General features: G+C 43.7%; 1 protein-coding gene across 1 annotated transcript in view; it reads right to left on the minus strand.

The window, feature by feature from the left end:
- HIPK3 (homeodomain interacting protein kinase 3) overlaps positions 1–19,712 on the minus strand; it is a 64,658-nt gene extending 44,946 nt beyond the window's left edge. Inside the window, exons 1-2 of the mRNA XM_053981403.1 lie at positions 19,409–19,712; positions 3,459–4,554 (exon numbers count right to left, since the gene is read on the minus strand). Of these exons, the coding sequence (XP_053837378.1) occupies positions 3,459–4,552 (1,094 nt within the window). The 5' untranslated portion in view covers positions 4,553–4,554; positions 19,409–19,712. The remainder of the gene's footprint in view (positions 1–3,458; positions 4,555–19,408) is intronic.
- Between the last annotated feature and the right edge of the window lie 62 nt (positions 19,713–19,774).

Here is a 19,774-nt window from a genome sequence, read left to right on the forward strand (position 1 = left end):
ATTTACCTCCTTAGATCACTCATAAAAGGTCAGCAGTCTTAACGTGTGAGGCCAGAAGCAGAAAAGGGCTTCAAATACCACATCTCTCCAGTCCACAGCTATTAAAATCCAGACCAGCATAAAAAGAGCATGTAAGCACAGACACTGCCTTTCAAGGAAAGAGCATTGAGAATAAAATCTGATCTTTAAAACAAATAAAAAATAATCTCTGACTTCAGACAGTGTATCGTAGCTAGTATTTATTCACAGCCATACTCAACAATTTCTAGCAATGCAACAAACAGGAGCTTCCAAAAGGCAACAAAATGTCAAAATCTATTTTTCACACTTCTTTTAACCAGTTTCTTATTTTCTCTTTGCTTGACAAAGCTGAAACAGAAACAGGAAAACAACAAATCATTATCACTCCATACAGTCTGTCTCCATTTTTCTGCTTGCTTATACCCTTTTAAAATTCAGTTAGTTTCACTTGTTTAGGACCTCTCCTCATACAAAAGTGCCCCAATATCTGCAACAGTCATCATTAGGTCACCTCTTTTCTGCTAGCCAGCCCATTATCCATTCACCTGGCTAAATAATGTTCCCCTCCTTAAGTCCTAATCCTCTTATTAACTCATTTTTCCAACTCATTACTCACTTCCTCTTACAGAATCAAAATAGTGACACTAGAATTCAAAATAAACACCCTAACACTGGACTTTGGGGCATTCTCCATTCTCATGATCATCAGTTCCCTATGGTCCCAGGAATAAAAAAACAGAAGCAATGATCAGACTGGGAAAAAAAAAAAACAGCAAAACAAAACCAAAACCCATCACCAACAAACAACCTTTTCTCTTTATTCAGTTTTATAAAACATGTTTCAACATGTCATAGTCAAACAGGTCAAACCTGCACTATCACTCCCAGGCTCTTCTAACACAAAAAACATTTAAGTACAGTTATATTTTATATATAACTGCTCCTTATTTGATTGACCAAAAGCACCATCTCTCTTAAAATAAATGCCATCTCAATACAAGATATTCTCTGAAGGCCCTTCTCATTCTTCTGTAAGACTTTTCGCTTCAAATTTTCCCAGCATCATCTATTTTAAAACCTTTTCAATCAAATCCCTATTTTCTGCTATTATTTACACAAGTCTGGTGCTTCCAATGGAACAAAAAGAAATTTTGAGGAATTGCCAGTCTACACAAAGTTAGTTTGAATCACACAACTGGCAGAGAGCTACGCATCCGTGATGAAATCCAGCATGCTGAAAACCTGTTCAGAAGTAAAAACTTCTTTTCAAAGTAATTTTGAAGCATAGTTCTTTGGGTTTTTTTTTCCCAAAATTATCTCAACCAATACTTCTATATTAAAAAAAAAAAAATTCAAGTAGATGGACCCTAACCATTTTTCTTCTTTTTACGTCCTTTTTATTTTCAAACATTTCTGACTTAGATGCTACTTTATAGAAGGATTATAAAACTATACAAAACAAAGAATATGATCTACTGAAACCTGAATATTTACAAAGCACTTAAGCAGAACTTACCAACTAGGAAATTTTAGGTGCACATGCCATGAGTCCAACATCACTGAGGCAAGACAGGACATGCACCCACGAATCTTATCTTATTCTTGGGGGATGTTATTTTGAATAAACACCCACAGGGATCCCCACTTACCCACATCTGAGTGCAATGCAAGCATGTAAAATGCCAAGGAGTTGCACACTGATCCTGGCAGCAATGGACCTGCCCAAACCCATAAGCATGCCAGAATTCCATTGAGAGCTGCAAAGCGACATCAAGCCAAGTAAAACAAAACTACAGCTACTGTATTTTTATGTAGGCAACTAAAAAAGAACAGTATCTTGTCTATTGAGCCATCTGAAACAGGAAAAAAAAAAGCTGGAGCAGTTACTTGAGGCTGAAGTACTACAATAGGACCACCCAGCCTGGCTGTCCACAGCCTTCCCTCTGTCAGTTCCTGGGGAGAAAGGAGTGAAAAATGGCAATAGTTCACAATAATCTGTAATTGCTTCAATAAATAAAAAAAGCCAAAATAGGCAGGGAAACATTCTCAGACCATGCACCTTGAGTGTCTGCTGGATGATGATTCTGCACAAACCAGCTAAAGGTAAGACCTTTGCACTTGTCTAGAGCCTCTCAGAATTCCTGCCACCTTTGCAAGCCTGGCCTGATTTGTCCTGAGAGGCCCAAAACCACAGTGTCCTAAGTGGTGTACAGCTTCTACACCAAAATGAACTCCCAAGTTACTTTTTATTCCCTCTCATATATATTTTTGTATAATGTGAACGTGCATCATCCATAACGTTTCCCATTTTAGTTTTCTGTTGATGAACTTCATGAAGTTTTTAAATCCTCTGCTGCAGTTTGCAATTAAGTAATACAGAATGCAGGTGATGAATCAGAATATTTTATGTGAGCACTGTACGTGAAGCATTCTTGTTTACAAGCTACAGGCAAAAAATAGATTCCTCTGGCATGAACTCCAATCACTAATTTCATCAAGCCTAGAATTGCAGGGCACAAGTTTTCATTTCCAGCATGAATAGCTGTAAAATATTTAAAATTTTCTTCCAAGTACTCATTGTCCTAGTTTACTAGCTTCTTACTCAATCAGCAGACAGGCAATACACAGCACATACTACTGCCAATGCTGCAAAGCAGAACTGAAAAAGATCTTCAATCAAGACATGTTTAGCTTGTAAGGAAAACAAAAGGACTGAATATTGGTAATTTTTAAATGTCAGGCAGATTGGGTAACTATTCAAAGAAAGTTTAAAAAAAATAGCCAAACAAAACTATCGAAAACATACATCCATTGTCAGGCAAAAGTAGAATGTAACCATATACCAAAATCACTTTAAACACCCTTCTGGTATCACCCTAAACATTTAAGCATCCTATCAGTCCCTGACTCCAGAAGTTTACTGAACTCCACAGCTGCTGAAGGCACTCAGTCAGAATGGAGTTTCTAAGAACTAGGGAAAATATTTACAAGTGCTGGAGAAAAACAGAGGCATTTACATAATCTTTGGCAACAGGATATAGAAACATGGCACTTCTAGGACACTGTCCAGCTGCTTACAGGAAAAAGAAATCCATCCTGTTAGGAAGGCTGGAAAGACATCCTAAACAAGCAAGTGAAAGATAATTTTTTTCCCTTTTCCTTTTGAACAGTCTCAAAATAACAGTAACTGATGACTTCAGAGAGCAGCACAAAATATACTTCCAGGAAAAAGACAACACTATAAAAACATTCAAAGGAAGTGTTCACATTCAAAATGGCAACCGACTACAGAATTTTCACATTCCTAGATGGTTTTATCTTTTCCAAATTTTTCTTACTAGTCACCTGGAGGAGCAATTATTTAAGCCATTAACTCTAAGAAATGCTAAAACCTTGTTCCATAACAGGTAAAAAAAACCAAAGTAAAAGACACCTACCTGTAATACCGAGATTGTAAATAAGTTGAACAAATAGTCTTTGATACGTGGCTGGCAGACCCAAAGTCTATGACTTTGACCCGGTAAGGCTGCCGAACAGGATCCACCAACATAATGTTCTCTGGTTTGAGGTCAGCATGGATTAAACCCAGACTTTTTAGTTTTTTCAGTGCAGTGGCCACCTGTTGCAGAATAGGCCTTATTACTTTCAGTTGCAGAGGGCTGAACTTGTTTTGTTTCAGGAAGTCGTACAAATTCTGTTCCAACATCTCAAAAACCAGACAAGTATGGTTACGATGCTGAAAGCATTCATAGGCTCTCACAAAGTTAAATTCATCAGCATTTTCAGTGCTTAGCCTCGCTAAGATGCTCACTTCTATCTGCCCTTGGCGCACGTAGGAAGGATGATTCTTCAGGATTTTGATCGCCACGATCTCATTCGTCCCCCTTTTCCAGCACTTGACTACTTGTCCAAAGGTCCCTCGTCCCAGGAAATCAAGAACCTCGTAGGTGTTTTTCACCGAGCACAACACCTCATGCTGCACCAGCTGGTAATCCCCGTCCCCGCCGGTACCGCCCTGCTTGGGCGCCGCGGCCGTGGCCACCACCGTCACCGGGTTGGCCACGCCGGTCTGCAGCATTGCGGGCAGGATGGACAGCTCGTCAACGATCTGCATCGTGCCGCTCTGGCTCTCCAGCTCCTCGCTCTTACGCTTCAATCCACATCGCTGGGCTCCTTCCAGGATATCCGACCGGCTTCCCTGCGTCCCGGCCCGAGGGGCCTCCAGCTGAGCGTGCTGCGCCCACACTGCCAACGCCTTTGTAGCACCTGCAGTGGTTTTTAAAGCAACAGCATTTGACTGCAACCAAAAGCTCTGTCCTCGAGGTCTGTCAAATGGGTTTTTAGTCTGAAAGAAAGTACTAACCCTGTGGGGAGAAATCCCAAAGTTTTTACCATTCACATAGATTTGCGGGTAGGTTCTTTCGTGGTACACACAACTGCTTGGTTCTAGTTTGAGTTTCTTCACACTACAAAAGGCACTTGACTGGGTTTGATAAACATATGGTGGATAGACCAAGACTTGTGAGGCCATACCTACAAGGGGGAGAGGAAAAGAAAAAACAAGTGAAAATTGTGCACGTTCCCAAGCTTTCCAAGCAGCTGCTGCTTCTAAAAGAAAAATCACGACACAATTATGTTCTCCAAATGAGCTGGTCTAAAGTTGTTTTATATTTCGTTTCTTGTGGCAGAACAAGGCCCTCACGCTTTACCAGTGCCCACAGGAGGACTTTAGCGGCAGCAGGTTACTGCAGTTAAGTGCTTCAGCTGGTTGCACAGGACTGAGACAGGCTGCAACAGAGCACTACATGGCATTTTTCAAATGGGGGTCCTACCTTTGTGCTATTGAACTCAACGTTCATTTAAAACCTCCCATCATTTCTACACACAAAAGCAGCACAGCGTTCAGTAACCCAACTGAAAAACCAATTCAAATGTTTAACAACCATGACATAAAATAACTCAGAAGTTCTTAACTGTGAGCCAATGCTACCTGTTACACGAGGTATCCAACCTATTCACTGTAAACACCAGCAGCCTGCCGAGAACAGACAAATGTCACAACTGCCACAGATCAAAGAATTTCACCGGGATGAAAATGAAAGTGATTAAGCCATGTGATGGGGCCCAAAATAACTCAGGGGGCATGGGTTTGTACACATAAACACCAACAAGGTTCCAGTAACTTACGATGTACAGTAACCTAATCCAGTCACGGAAGGCAGGTGCTTTCCCCGAGTTCTGTTCCACCCCGCTGCAGAAATTGGTGTATCACTGACAGAGCCACGGGGGTAGAGGCACTGAGTTTACCTTCCAGGTGTCCTCTATGCACTGACCCAGTGTCCCCTTCCAGGCCTGTCACACAGCAGCCTTAGACTCGTCTGTCATGTAGTTAAGCACTAAGAAAAAGGCTCTGGGTGGACCCCAGTGTAACTACAAGGTTTCAGGAAAGTTATGGTTTATACCAGTCTGATCAGCTCCCAGAGACAAATTCAATACAATAATACCTTAATTAGATCACTTAATCATACCAAGCACATGAAAATTCTGGTAATAGGTATTTAAATTGCAGATGAGTCACATAAAACTTGAGCTAGACATTGCAGTGACTCTGATCTAATGAAAACTAACCAAAAGCACAGCATAATTATTCTGAAGCTGTGATTTGATTTATGCAAATGAACATTCAGGTATCTTAAGAGCAATTAAAATAATCATACTACCAACACCTCAGTTTAGAATCCTCTAATGGGTTTTGTCCCAGCTGCAGAAGGAAACTTCAAAGCCCTCTACTTCCCAAAGCTGTTTTCTCAGAGCCAGATGATGTAGAAAGCTGGAGACAGCCAGGAAACAGCTGGGCTCTCCTGCCACCAAACATGATGGGACTGCCACTGGCCTCCTGCTCCACACCAAGGACTTAACACTAACTACTAACCTCAAAAAAAATTCCCCAAGCTCTTGACTTCTCTCCTAAATAACCTGCCCCATTACAAGGTGTATAAGCATTATTACTGACTACGAGATCTTACTGCCTTTTCTATCATAACTATATTCAAATAAATCACTTATCCTGATCGCATTATTTAGAGATCCAAAAATCAGCCCTCACTGACTGCCCCAGAGAACATCCAAAGCCCCCTGGAGCTTCCAGTGGCACCTGCACAGTGCAGGCCAAGCCAAACCTTCTATCAGCACCTTACTCTTCCTCCAGTTCTGGGATGTCTCGAATACCACATCTGCCAAAGACACTAAAATATCGAAATAATGCTTGGGTGTTTTCTTCTTGAAACCTTTTTGAGGTTCCCACTAAAAAATACTCTGCTTGCTTGTTCATCACAACCCCCTCACTTTTTGACACACATGTGCATGAAACAAGTAAGATATTCAAACTCCAAAAGCATTTACACTTCAAAAGCAAAGAAACGTCTCAAGGACACACTAGTGTGTTATCCCAGTTTGCTGACAGGGGGGTTCAGATGACCACAATCACTTTCCTGACTCACAGACAAATCCAAATGCTGGGCAGGCCCAGAGGCACAGCCACCCCACGAAACCCCTGGGCAGGAAGAGGTCCCTGCACCCCCTGGCAGGAGGGAGTGGGGACACCTGGCCCCACAGGTGACAATCTGGCCAAGCTGCAGCAGCCCCAGCAGATCCATTTGCCCTGGATCTGCCATGACCTAACAGCAAAAATCCTGCTCCCTTGAACTTCTGGAGAAGGTATTTCCCTGTGTAAACTTGTCATCAAAGCTGAGGGCACTAGATGATAACAATAAGCACTTTGAAAAAAACTACACTGAAATTAAGGATGTTTGTGGAAGACAGGACAGTCCAGCACGAGGAGAACCAGAGGGACCAGAGGCCCACTCAAATCCTCACCTGAGCCTGTGAGGACCACTGGCATTCAAAAATGTATGAATTTTCTAGAACTCATGCTGTTCAAACCAGTCCAGAAGGTCCAGAGGAACACAGTCCCAGCTTCCTCTTCAACATTAATTTCAGCTGGATAAGAAAAACTAGACTATCACCTTTTGGGGTTAGTGTGTTTCTTACAGGCCAACTCCACAACCCTGAACTCCATCCACAGTAACAGCTCTGTTTGCAGATAAGAAGTGTTTACTGAGTAATTACAAGAACATTTTTAGCAACTCAAAAAAAAAAAAAAAAAACACCTAAAAAAACCCAAAATTGACCATTAAATAGAAGAGATAACATGTCCTGGAAGAACAACCTTTGATACAATCATTACAGACTGAACTAATAAAATAAAATTTTACTCCAGACAAATAAAAATAGACTTGTACCATCATCTAATTTCTTACCTTCCCCTAAACACTTCTTCATTACTCCCATCATTTTGCTTGTCTTTTTCTAAACACACACTTCTAGATGCCAATGTCACTTGGAGTAGCTACAGTATCTTCAGGTAACCTGTGAATCCTGTGAAACAGGCACATAAAACCCTGCAGCATCCTACACCTGAGGCTGCTTAAACACCTCTGCCACACACTCACAGTGCTCAGAAGGCATTTCAGACAGAAGCACATTCTACCCAACATATATGCAATGAAATCCATCTGAACAGAACAGAACCATCCAACACAACCAGCTGCTGGAGGCCTTTGCTTTGAGAACCTAAGTTGATAAACAGAACTGATTTCCCCCCACCCAGATGAAAACAAACCCCCACAGACAGCAGAGCTGCACAACAAACCTTGAAGAGAAAGGGAAAATAGCACAACACCCTCTACTGTAACAGCACTGCTGTGTTGTAAGGGGTTTTTTGATGGTTTGGGGTTGTGGGTTTGTTTTTTTTTTTTGTGGTTGGGGATGGTTTGGTTTTTTGGTTCTGTTTTTTCTTACTGGGTTGATTTGTTAGTGGGGTTTGGAAGCTTTTTTTTTTTAAGTATTTTGAGGTATTTGGATTACAATGCAATCCTATGGATAGCTACACCTGAAAGAATAGTTATTGTGTTGCAGGTTTTTTGTTGCCCCTTTTTTTTTTTTTTTTAAGCCAGGACTCCCAGCAAAAGGAAAATAATACACAGCAAATTTTCACCTAGCAGAGAGTGGATCTTTCTTTTCCCCTGTCAGAAAACATTTCACTGAGTTCATACATCTTTCTGCATACTTGTTAATGAGCCTGCTCCTGCTTCCTCACACAAACTGAAGCTGGTCAGTAACAAACCCAGCAGCAGAGTAAGAGAGGGATGTGTAGAGCCAAACAAGCAGTGCTAAAGGAAAGAAAAATCTTCTGTGCTCATTTCAGGGAGGTTAATTGAGCCTGAAAACATCTTCCAGCTTAAATTTAATGTAAAATAAAAACCAAATGTATGCAGTACAAGAGCCCTCCAGGATGCAAACCAAAGCACAGTAAGCAAAACTGAAAAGTGCAATTTCCAGGTGACAGTACCACAGGCAGCCTCGGAGTAACTTCCACTTCAGTTTTAGTCTCAGAGGAGTTGCCCCACATTGCCACAGGTTCTTTTTTAAGCCCTCTTCTCCTTCCTCAAGTGCAAGGAAAGTGTAACAACCTCACTCCAGCACAGCAGCTGCTCCTGGGCAGTGGTACACACAAGCTGAATTTGGCTCTGGAGTTCTCCAGCTTGTATTCTCCAGTTGGAGGTTGCTGCATCCCACCTCACTGCTAGTGAATGCTGCAGGGAATGTGCACAAGAAAGGCTGTCCCAAAACACCTACCAACTGTTGGCACCTCTAGAAAGGCTTCCTTCAAAGGAACCAGTCTTCTTGGCTTGAAGCAGAGAGAACTGGGAAAACTCGGCTTATTAAACATGAAACCATCCAAAACATGTGACTTCTGACCCGAGTTAAGGCTGTGAATTCTGGGCTCCTAAAAAAAGTATGAACAAAGTAACGAAGCAAACACATTTCAACTGAGTAAATTCATTGTTTATTCCTTTAAAGAAATTAACTAATATATTTTCACAAAGTAATGTCAGTGGACAGGAGGCATTTCAGTTTGTCCCCCCGCAGCCAAGGTTCTCTCTACACAAACTGAGCAGGGAATCACCCAGATGCATCTCAGCAAAATGAGGCACCTCTGGTTAACATCTTGCTAATGTTCACCTAAGTGTAACAATGCTCTCTACTTCTCAAAATTACATCTCCAGCCTCCTCGGGCTAGGCAAACCCAGCACCAATACTGACTGTGACCACCATTAATAATTAACTGTACAGTGACATTTCCACATGACTGAGTTGGGGGGGGTGTGTGGCAAAGCAACTGCTTAATAAGGCCACTGCAGGGGAGCTCAGGAGAAATGGCCACACTGCTCCCTTGATTTGTCTGCAGAATCCACAGCTCCTTCCCCCTGCCCCAGCAGAGCAGTCGCCCTGCTGCTCTTGGTAGTGAATTCCCAGCAGGCAAAGCCCAGCCAGAGGCAGCCACCTAATAACAGAGTTAAATTGTAACCCAAGAAAACTTGTTTTCCAACTGCTCTCAGGCCTCCGCGGGCAAAAACCACCTCCAGAACTCTCACATCCTCCTCGCAGTGCAGCTGGGCATCCAGGGAGGCTTTCTAAACGCTCATTAACTTCCAGCAAATGCACAACTTGAGCAGTGGCACTTATGAAATGGTTTGTTTACGTTATGCATCACTTTGGAAACGCTGTGAGGATACTAACTTTTTTTTCCAGGTAAAACAATTGTTTTTTTTCATATTAGGTGCCACCTAACTTCTCAAGTTATTCAGCAAGTACAAAGCTGAATTAGTTGCCCTCTCTTCCCGCACAGATGGAAGTTCATTACCAGTAGTAGCAGCACCTCTACGTTATTGTTTATTTTGGATATGTAGCTGAACAAGCTGTTCTGATGCAAGTACTTTCATACCCCCACGACCTGTTCACCCTGAGGAATTCCCTCACTCCAGCTGGACAATTAATAACAAAGCACGGGCAATTGAGGTTTCATGCAATATATACAGGAAAACATATCCACAGAGAGTGTGAAGAGTCCAGAAATATAAGCCCAGGGAGTCCCACGCTCTGGCCACCTCAAAACCAGCTCTGAGCAGACTTGTGACCCACAGAAGGGAGAGAGCAGAGCAAAGGAGAAAGCACCGAGGTGTTCCAGGTAACTTGTGCCCTCTAAATGGTTTCCTCACACAAGGACAGAGGCAATTCTGGACACAAACTGCACAGAGAGCCAGGAGATGCAGGAGCAGCTGATGATACCTCACCAAAGAAAGCAACACCCAGTTCTGGGGCAGCAGCCAGAGATGCAGTTTAATGACAAAAAGAATCATTACCATTCTTGATTAAAACCCGTGTTTCGGAGCTCAGGGATTTTGGCCCATCACTCACCAGGAGCGTTCAGCTGAGCCAACACAGCCTTTTTGCCCAACATGAAACCTCAGTCCTGCACAGGTCCAGGCTGAAAGGCCAAAGGTTGGCTCCAAGTCTGAGAGAGTCTGAGTGGGAAGCAAAGGATACAATGATCCAATCCTGCCCTTGTAGAACTTAGTTACTAACCACCAAAAAAAAAAAAAAATTGTTACAGGCTGGTTTAGGTCTGTGCAACAGCGGAGATATTTTTAATCAGACACCACCAATGTTGCTCTGATAGCAGAAATTGAAAATATCAGTTGGTTTAAGCGTGATACAAACCAGTCTCAATTGCACCATTGTCTCGATCCTTGGAAACAGAACTGACGCCATACACCGAGCACAAACATATTTTACATAAAATATCAGAGTGGACTGCTCTGACTCAACGCTGCCATAGCACCAGCAGCAGTACTCAAGAACACAATTGCTTTATTCAGATTTTCCACGAATATCAAAAGCTCAATCTTGTGATACCAATATGACTGCAATCATAGCTAAAAAGATAAATGAAACAGTACTCAAAGCATTTCTTTTTCTTCTGGGCAAGCTGGAAAGCGAGCACAAGCAGTGCAGCATTGGCCAGCAGCCCCCAGTGAGAACATGCCCTCCAAATAGAGAATGTGCCACCATCAACACAAACAGCACATTTCCACCAGCCAGGGCTTCACCAGCCTAATCTCTTCTTTTAGAAGACTAATTCTGCTTGAACCTGGAAACAGCAGGCACTCTCAAATAAAAGTCTCTGACAGTGGGGTTTAGGAGAGCCCACACCTTCTGCAGGACACAAGTGCTGAAGGATCCATGCAAACCACTGCTACTGTCTGCCACCCTTCAAGGCAGCAGGAGGCAAGCAGAGAGGCAGGGCACTTTTTCCATTGCCCTAAGTATTTCCAAAAGATTTTTTGCCACCTTCCCTAAAGCAGAAATAAAATTTGATAGAGAGGATTAGCCCAAACTGCCTGTTGGTATATCACGTGTTCAAAATCCACTGCATTAAAAGCAAAAAAAAATTCCTTCTTAGTCCTTTCTTATTTCCAGTCATTTTTACATCTGTGCAATAATTACTTAATTTTGCATTTTTTAGCATGCTGGGCTTTTGTTAGAACTAGAAATGGATCAACCCAGCCAAGCAATTTATTTTGAAATTTCATTTTAGAATAGCTCTAGACAATACCGAAAGCAGCTCCTGTAAGAATATACATCTTACAGGATGTATATACATCTAGGTGTTTGTTGCCACCTCACAGAATGTAAGGCAGCACATCTGCATGCACAGGAAGGGGTCCTACTTACACAGAGTCCATCTGGTCCTCTCAGCTACAAAATGAGGAGGAAACTCATCCAAAATTATCTTCCTCCCTCTCACTAGAAAAGATTTTCACCTGGACAAAAACAAACCAACAAGCAACAAAAACCAAAACAAACAAAAACCAAACAAATAAAAAAAAATCCCCAACAACATCACAAAATTCCTGCTCTCCCCACAGGACCTGCACATTAAGTCTACAGCAGCACACACACAAAAAACCTGTCAAGCTCATTGAGTCTGACATGCAATGCAAAAAAATTTGCAAATCAGGCTCTCCTGTACCAAGGAGGTGAATAAAACTTTCCTACACATTGAGAACTACCTGGTAGTAAGTAATATTTGAGTTAAAATTTTGCCCAAATATATAGAAAAAGATCAGTCCCTCTTCCAAGAAGACCAACCAGAATGTCATTATCAAGTGGTTAATGGGTTGTCAAGACAGCACACCTATTCAACTTCCTCTGCAACAAAAATGTCAGAGTAAATAGGAACGTTAGCCTTTATTTGTTTTAAAACCGACTCAACTGTAAAATAATTAAGGCATCTAATCCCACACACTTATCTTGATTGATCTTTTTCTGCTGCAGTTTTCAGGTCAGTTGCCCCAGCAACACCCAGTAACAACTTTCAAACAGACTGAGGTAAACACACACACACAGAGTAAGTACACGTTTGGAAGGCATTTTTACACATACACAGACAGAAGAAATCCTCTGTGAAGTCCCAGTATTTTTCCCATCTTAAAAATGCATTATTTAAAAGTGGTTTGAATATTCTGCTATTACATAACAGGTGTTTCTCTTTCCTTGTAAGCAACACCATCATGAAAATAGCACTGAATTTTTGAATTGCTTGCTGAAAACAGCTGTATAATTGGGCATGGCATTTACTGTAGAACAGTAAAGAAAAAAATAGAGGGAAAAGGTGTTTACCACTTCTTTCAGCTTTCTAAGGATGTAGAGAAGCAGTTTTTCCTACAGGTAAATACCAGTGCATTAGAAATCCATTCTCTCTCAGAATCAGCCTTCTGTCTCCTAATGAATCAATACCTGTAATAACCCATATTTTAATGTTTCCCAAAGTCACCAGGGCAAGAAATGTCTCCCCTTCCCCTATGCAAAGAAACTTTCTGATTTAACTACACAGAAAGCATGTGAAAAGAAAGATTATATGCAGCATACAACCCACTGCCTGGGGGCTATAATAATACTGATTAATGTGCATACATTTTGTCTCTATTGTATTCCCTTCCACGTTTAATAATCTTTCCACTTGTAGCATAAATAAACTTCTAACAGCCACTCTTGTTTTAATCTCCAGAAGATTGTTTAGACACCTCTGTGACAGAGTTTTAAAAACACATCTAGTCTCAAACAGTGTTTGTCACAAAGAGCTCCCAAAGCATTTCTTGGGCAAACTTCCCACCATGTCCTCTTGCTGGGCTCAGAGCTGACACAGTCCAAAGGAAGAAGCCAGCCCACAGCATCATTACAAAAGTCATAAAGAAAAGTTATTAAAATCACTCTTCAGTATCTCAAGAAAGCAATCCACTCCTATTAGGCTGAATACAAACTAATTCTGTGAATCACAAATTAAGTTGGTATTAAAAGGAAAGAGGAGACAAAGAGCTTTTTTCTCCTCTTAGGAACAAATCTGGTTCCTTCCGAAGGGCTTCACAAGATCTCAAACACCAAAATTCCTGCACTTAACAGATTCAAATGCTGAAAAACAAAGATTATCTGAGTACCTCTTCTACCCACATACAATCCCTAGAAATCTTCAAAAAGAAGCTATGGAAAAAAACTTCTCAACTGGAACACACAGACTGTAGACAAGCAACCAAGTCCAATAGTTAAAAACAAAAAAAAAAAAACCCCAAAAAAAACCCCAAAAAAAAAAGGAAGAATTGAAAGCAAAGGGGTAGGAAGTAGCAGATGACCAAAGTTTCTAGGGAAAACTCAAGGAAGATGTTGACAAGATAATGATGCACACCAACAGCTTCAGTCAAAAAGGCAGAAAGGCATCTTAAAATAAACAACTAAAAATCTTCCTGGAAATTGTTTAAGTTCCATCAATTGTGCCAACACAGAAAAAACCTGCACCATATGAAAGAGGAGAAAAAACGAATATATTTTACTTAAACTAGTGGAATTTGGTAAAAGTTAACATAGCATTTTTTTTTAATGCACACAAAGGACCAAAACAAAGCAGTAGACATGTTGAGACTGTGGAAACACAAGAGATGAAATGTTTAGTCTATCTACATATGAAAAAGTAAACTACTTTTGCAAAAGTAAATTAATAAAGCTTTAGAAAAAACTGGGTATATAAATACTTTTTATGGATTTTTATGATACTGGTGGTTACTCGTGTCTTCCAAAGGGAGCTTAGACCACCAGTAATGAAAACTTCTTTTCCTCCCTTACAAACTTCCTAATGATTATTGGTACTGAAGTCATTTTCTCTCTGCATTTTTGCCTTTATAGGCTGAGCTCATGCAGCCCCTGAGCCTGCACTAGGTCCCATCCAGTGCAGGCAGGCACTTGTTTCAGCCCATTCCAGCAGCAACAGGGAGAGGTTCAGGTGTCAGCTGGCACGCAGAGACCCAGGAGCAGCCCTGCAGGGATCTGCTCACGCTAACAAAAGCAGCAACCATCTCTGCAACGAGGACACTCCAGCCCCACACAAAGCACAGCTGCACCACTTATTGCAATCCCTGCTGAAGTTGCTCTCCTGGCACTTTTTCCTGCCCAGGGACCAGTTTTGCCATCTCACTTCACCACTGCAAGATGAGGTCAGCACAAGGCGAGGAGATCCATCTCACAGTTCAAGTAAAACTAAAGAGAACTCCTAAAATAACCCAAAGCAGGTTTTCTCAGGTACTGGTGGCTGCTTGCCCCAAGGCAAGCTAACAGCCAAGCCAAGCTTTGTGATAAAAATCTTGCCTCACCCAGCAAATTAAGTTCCTTGGAAGTTTGGTGTCCTGGTGACACAAAGAGCAGCTGCAGGACAGCGGAGCGAGGTGACCCAGAGCAGCTCAGCCTCCAGAACAGAGGAGAGCACAAGACACTCAGGCCAGTGGATTATGAAATCCAACAGGCCTGGAGAAGTGGCCATGGGCATCTCCAATCATCTCCAAAAGCTCCTCTTCTCAGGGTGCTTATGGGACTCAGCACAGATATCAGGTTTTCTTGCCCAGAAGTTTTCCAGCACATTCTAAATGCGTGGTTACCACAGCACCATATGTATCCAGCAAGTGATGCTCATACAAATAAAAACAAATTTCCATTTGGCAATAACTGACTTTTTACATTGGAAATGTTATTTGTACTTCATTTACAATGTGCTTTAAAAAGCACTAAGAAGTTTTCTGGAACTGTTACATTATTTCAGCAAGAATGGAAAGCATGAGTTTAAGATTACTGACTTTAAAGATAGCTTTTTTTGATGGGAGCGTCCCTCCTAACATGCAAAAGGAGTTCTCTGTATGTAAGAATCCAATTACTTTTTTAATTTTGGGAGTTGTTGTAGCTTTGATCATCCTAAAAGATAGGAAAATATTTCTTATGTCTATTTTGTCTTTGGATGTTTGACTGTGTCTTCTTTTATTGCTCTGGTTTGGAACTTGAACTTAGCATTTTCCTGTTATACCCAAATACTGTAGAGCATAAGAGAGCTGGATAAAAGGTGGGAAAAAAGGATTATATTCCTTACTTAGAAAAGGGAATAATTTCCTAATCTTTTTCTAAAAGCACAACATACTGTACAAAAAGTTTACATAATGCTGGAACTAATAAATATGTAAAGTTAATATTGGGAGAGGAATTTTGAAATTACACTGACTCCAAGTTTCAGTATAAGGAAAAAAAAACCAGAACTAAACTGCTTGAGTCTACTTGTTTAAAAAAACAGTTCAGTTATTTGGCTCTTCTTCCTTTTCCAAGCCCAATTGCTACACCAGAGATTAACTCCCTTTTGTCAGAAAGTTACCCACTATTAAAAAAGGAGTGTGAAAATGCTATAGGGGAAAAAAGTGATATACCATGAAAAAAATACTAGAAAACTTTACAAAGATTATCCCCAAACTGTATCTAAAACCAAGACTCACACCAACTCCTGCCATCCATTTTCACAATTACATGCTGTTCCCCTGCTCACCTGTCACTCAAAGCACAGTGACTCTGAAGAAAAACAAAGCTACAATTTCTCTAAAATTCTGTGAAAGAGGTACAGGCTCTAAATTAAAACAGTCTCTAAAGGGAGGGCGGGGGAAGCCAAGACCAGGTAACAGGATTTTCCAGGCTTTATCCTTCATTATAGGTTATTTCAGGTTAAACAGAGGGTGCTCACTGCCTGTAGAAGTCAGAAAAGGCAGCCCATTACTAACCCATATCACAGCATCAGTTATTTTTGGCTGCTTCAAATAGAGTTACATGGTCACTTCAGGTGCACTGCACACACAGCAGTGGTCTGGAAGATGCTCAGTGCTCATCCTCGCTCCTCTCCTCATGTTTGGTGCTGTGCTCAGCCCAGCCACAGTTCTGAAATACAGCTTCAGACACCTGAAGTCCCATCCTATACCTACCCCAAATAACGAGCTTTTCTTTCAAGATCTGCTAAAGGTAATTCATTCTTTTCTGCTCCACCTCTGATTGTCAGTGAAGGGATCTCAAGAAACAGAATATTTCAGTGACTTGGGAACTTGGAAAACACAAAATGGTACAAACAAGCTTTTCTGAAGTCTGAAAGGTGGATACTATTTCACAAAATTCAACAGCAAACCCGTGACAGAGGAATGTTGGTAGCACCACCGTGACAATTCCACATTTCTTCTTCCCTCAACCAAGGATCACCAGGTGATTATCAGGCCTGCTCTACCCAACTTGTACTTCTGTCAGTCAGAGCAGTTTAATTCACCTGCAATGCTTCTACAGATCAGGTGAAATCATTTTATATATTCAGAAAAGCCAAGGCTGATCTAATAAAAAAAAAATGTAAGAAGGCCTCTCTGTCCTATGCCTTACTCCCCAAAGTTCTGGGCAGAAGGCAACACTGCCTGCAGGAACTGTTCTGTGAGTGCACAGCACTCGTGTGCCACACTGCAACAGTGAAATTTAGCTGCACTAAAAGCAGTTTCTCCTTCTGTATTTAACATTCCTCCAAAATACACGTTCAGCCTCAAATGACAGTGCTGTTCCTGCTACCAACGCTGCTTTTCTCCCCTCTCACATACAAGAAAGCCAACTACAAAACTCCCGTTTCGAAACGCACCGCTTTGTCAAAAGGGCCTTTGTTGCCACGATCAGCACACTGGCAAAAGGGAAAATACAAGAAAGAGATCCTATAGAGGTAAGAGGAAAACTAAAAACAGGAAGTGTGCAATGCCTTCAAAGAGGGGTCTCTGCACCTCAACACAAAACACAGCCTGACACTCCTACACCTTTGGATTGGGGCTTTCACAAGAATTTAGTACAGTTAATTCTGTTCCACCCAGGGGCTGCTGAGCTAACCAACCCTCTGCCTCTGACAGTGCTGCTCAGCCTCCCATCCCCTTTAAGAGATGCCATCAATCCCACAGATGCTTTTGGAAAAATCACCTCCAAAACAGCGTTTGTTTTGAAGCAACTGCTGCAAACTGGAGGACACAAGGAGAAAAGCAGAGCATGCAAATTCCAGTGTTTCTATCAGTGAGTTCTGAAAGATGAGTTGCAAGCTCAGTCTTCCTCCCCACACCCTGTCTTTGTCTCTGCTATCTGGTTATGCAGGAGCCGGTCTCATTTCCCCGTTTCCATAGGTAGTTGTTTGAAAGAGAGGAGGGAGGAAACATGCAAAAAAAAAAAAAAAAAACCAACAAAAAACCCTGAAACAAAGAAAAATCACAAGTGCCGCAGAGACCGCAGGGCAGGGGCAGCTCCCCGAGCAATTTTTCAATGAAACTTTATTCCAGCTCATGGAATCCGTCCAATTACAAACCGCCCCCAAGCCCGGAGAGCCACGCACCACCACCGCACTCGGAACTGGAACACCCAGCCGAATTTATCTATTAAAAAAAAAAAAAAATAAAAAAAAAAAAAAATTAATTCGCAAGCACGAGCGGTGCCACACCCTGAGCGAGCAACTACAAGAGAAGCCCCCCAGGAAGAAGTGGAGGGAGTGAAAAGCCCAAGGGCTCTCAACATGCGCTACCATAAAAGGTCCGCGGCAGCGCAGATAACGCCGTCCCCGCCGCTCCGCCGGGATCGGTTTTCCCCGGTAAGTCCGCGTTAACACTTTGCTCTATTTATTTGCCATCTCACCATGCCGCTTCGTAATACAGTATTGACCTATTTTCCAGGTGCTTAATTAATCTCTCTGCTGGCTGCCACGCTGGTTAGAGAGTTACTGTGTGTATTTTAAACTTAGTTTATAGAAAGCTCTAGCGAATTAGGTCTGTTATGGAATTACTATGTCAGGAAGTAGGACCTCGCAGTCCATCCCAGCTTTCCTACTCAATACATCAATCAGAGCCTAAACTTTTTGCAAACGATGGCACGGGAGGTAATACTGGGGTAGAAAATAAATAACCACAGAAACACGCATTGTTACCAACAACTGCAGCTCTACTTAATGTAATCATCTCTCATAGTAACATACTTTCCCACAATTTAAAGACACTAAAACAACTGAAATAAACAAGGCAATACGCAAGTAGGAAGACGCGAAATACACAAGCAGGAAGATGCAAAAACATCAGGGCGCCACTTAATTTCTGGCAAGTACAGCCCTGGAGTCCCAAAAACTAAGTTAACAAAGAAGGAAACAATCCCAGTTTCTGACATTTTAAGTCAGATGCAACAGTTAGTAACAAAACTATAGCCTCAAAAGAAAGCTCTTTATTATATATCTGTAAGCACATAGCACCGACGATTGAGAGCTTGATCTAAATAAAAATAATTTTTACAAACTCATCACTATTTCCTACAGCGTTAAACACACGTAAACGCACCTGCCAGCTTTACAACTGACACCGCGACGAATCCAGAACAAACCCCGCACAATCCCTGCCGCAACCATTACGGCAAAGCCTCCGGCAAACAAACCCCTCTGTTTCCACAGACCTCGTTCTTGGGAACTGACCAAATTTTAAAGCGTCCACTTCCTTTCCAGTTGCTGTTAGTGATACCGGCCCTGGGCACCATTTGCCGCCCCAGCTTTTCCCCCCCCACCCCCAGCGCGGGTCTCTCCTCGGGGGTCAGGGGCGAGGGTCGCGTCCCGCCGGGACTGCCAGGAGCGCCCGCGGCTGCGGCCGAGCGGGACCCGGAGCGGGAGGAGCCGCGCCCGGCGCCGCCCCGGGACCCCCCGCCGCCCGGGCGGCCCCGGCGCTCCATACAAGGCGCAGGAGGAGGCGGCGCGCCCGGAGGGCAGCGGGGCAGCGCCGGCGCCGCCGCCGGGAAAGGGCGAGGGGCGGCCGCGCCTCCCCCGCCGGGCGGCGGCGGCCTCGCCCGGCACCCGGGGCGGCTCGGGGCGGGCGCCTGGGGAACGGGAAACTTCGGGGACGCGGCGGGGGCAGGCGCCGTCGAGGGCAGCGGGAAGGGGAAGCGGCGCTGCCCGCTCCCCGCCGCCGCTGCCCCGGGCAGGGGGGTCGGGTCTGCCGCGGAGCCCCCCGCGGGCAGGGCGCGAACGCCGCCGGCGGAGGCAGAGACAGCGCCGCTCTCCGCCCGCCGGGGCCGGCCCCGCTCGCCGCCGGCCGCTCACCTTCACGGGTCGGGCCGCGCTGGCGTCCGCGCTGGAGCTGCCGCCGCCGCCGCCCTGGGCATGTCCGGGAGCGCTCCGGGAAGCGCCGCTCCGGCCGGGCTCAGCCGCTCAGCCCCGCCGCTGCTGCTGCCGCCGCCGCCTCGGCCGCTGCCATCTTGTCCTGGCGGCTGCGAGGGAAGAGCCCCAGCTCAGCCCGCTCGACAGACCGGGCCTCCGCCTCATCTTCCCGGGGAGGGACCCAACCCGCCCCCGGCCGCCGCCTCCTCCTCCTCCTCCGCCGCCGCCTCCGCCTCCTCCCGCCTCCGCCCTGCCCGCGGCGGCCTAGCGGCGCCCGCCGCCGCCCATCGCCCCGAGCGGCGGGCCGCG

Source organism: Vidua macroura, chromosome 6 (assembly GCF_024509145.1).
Source record: "Vidua macroura isolate BioBank_ID:100142 chromosome 6, ASM2450914v1, whole genome shotgun sequence".
Lineage (NCBI taxonomy): Eukaryota > Metazoa > Chordata > Aves > Passeriformes > Viduidae > Vidua > Vidua macroura.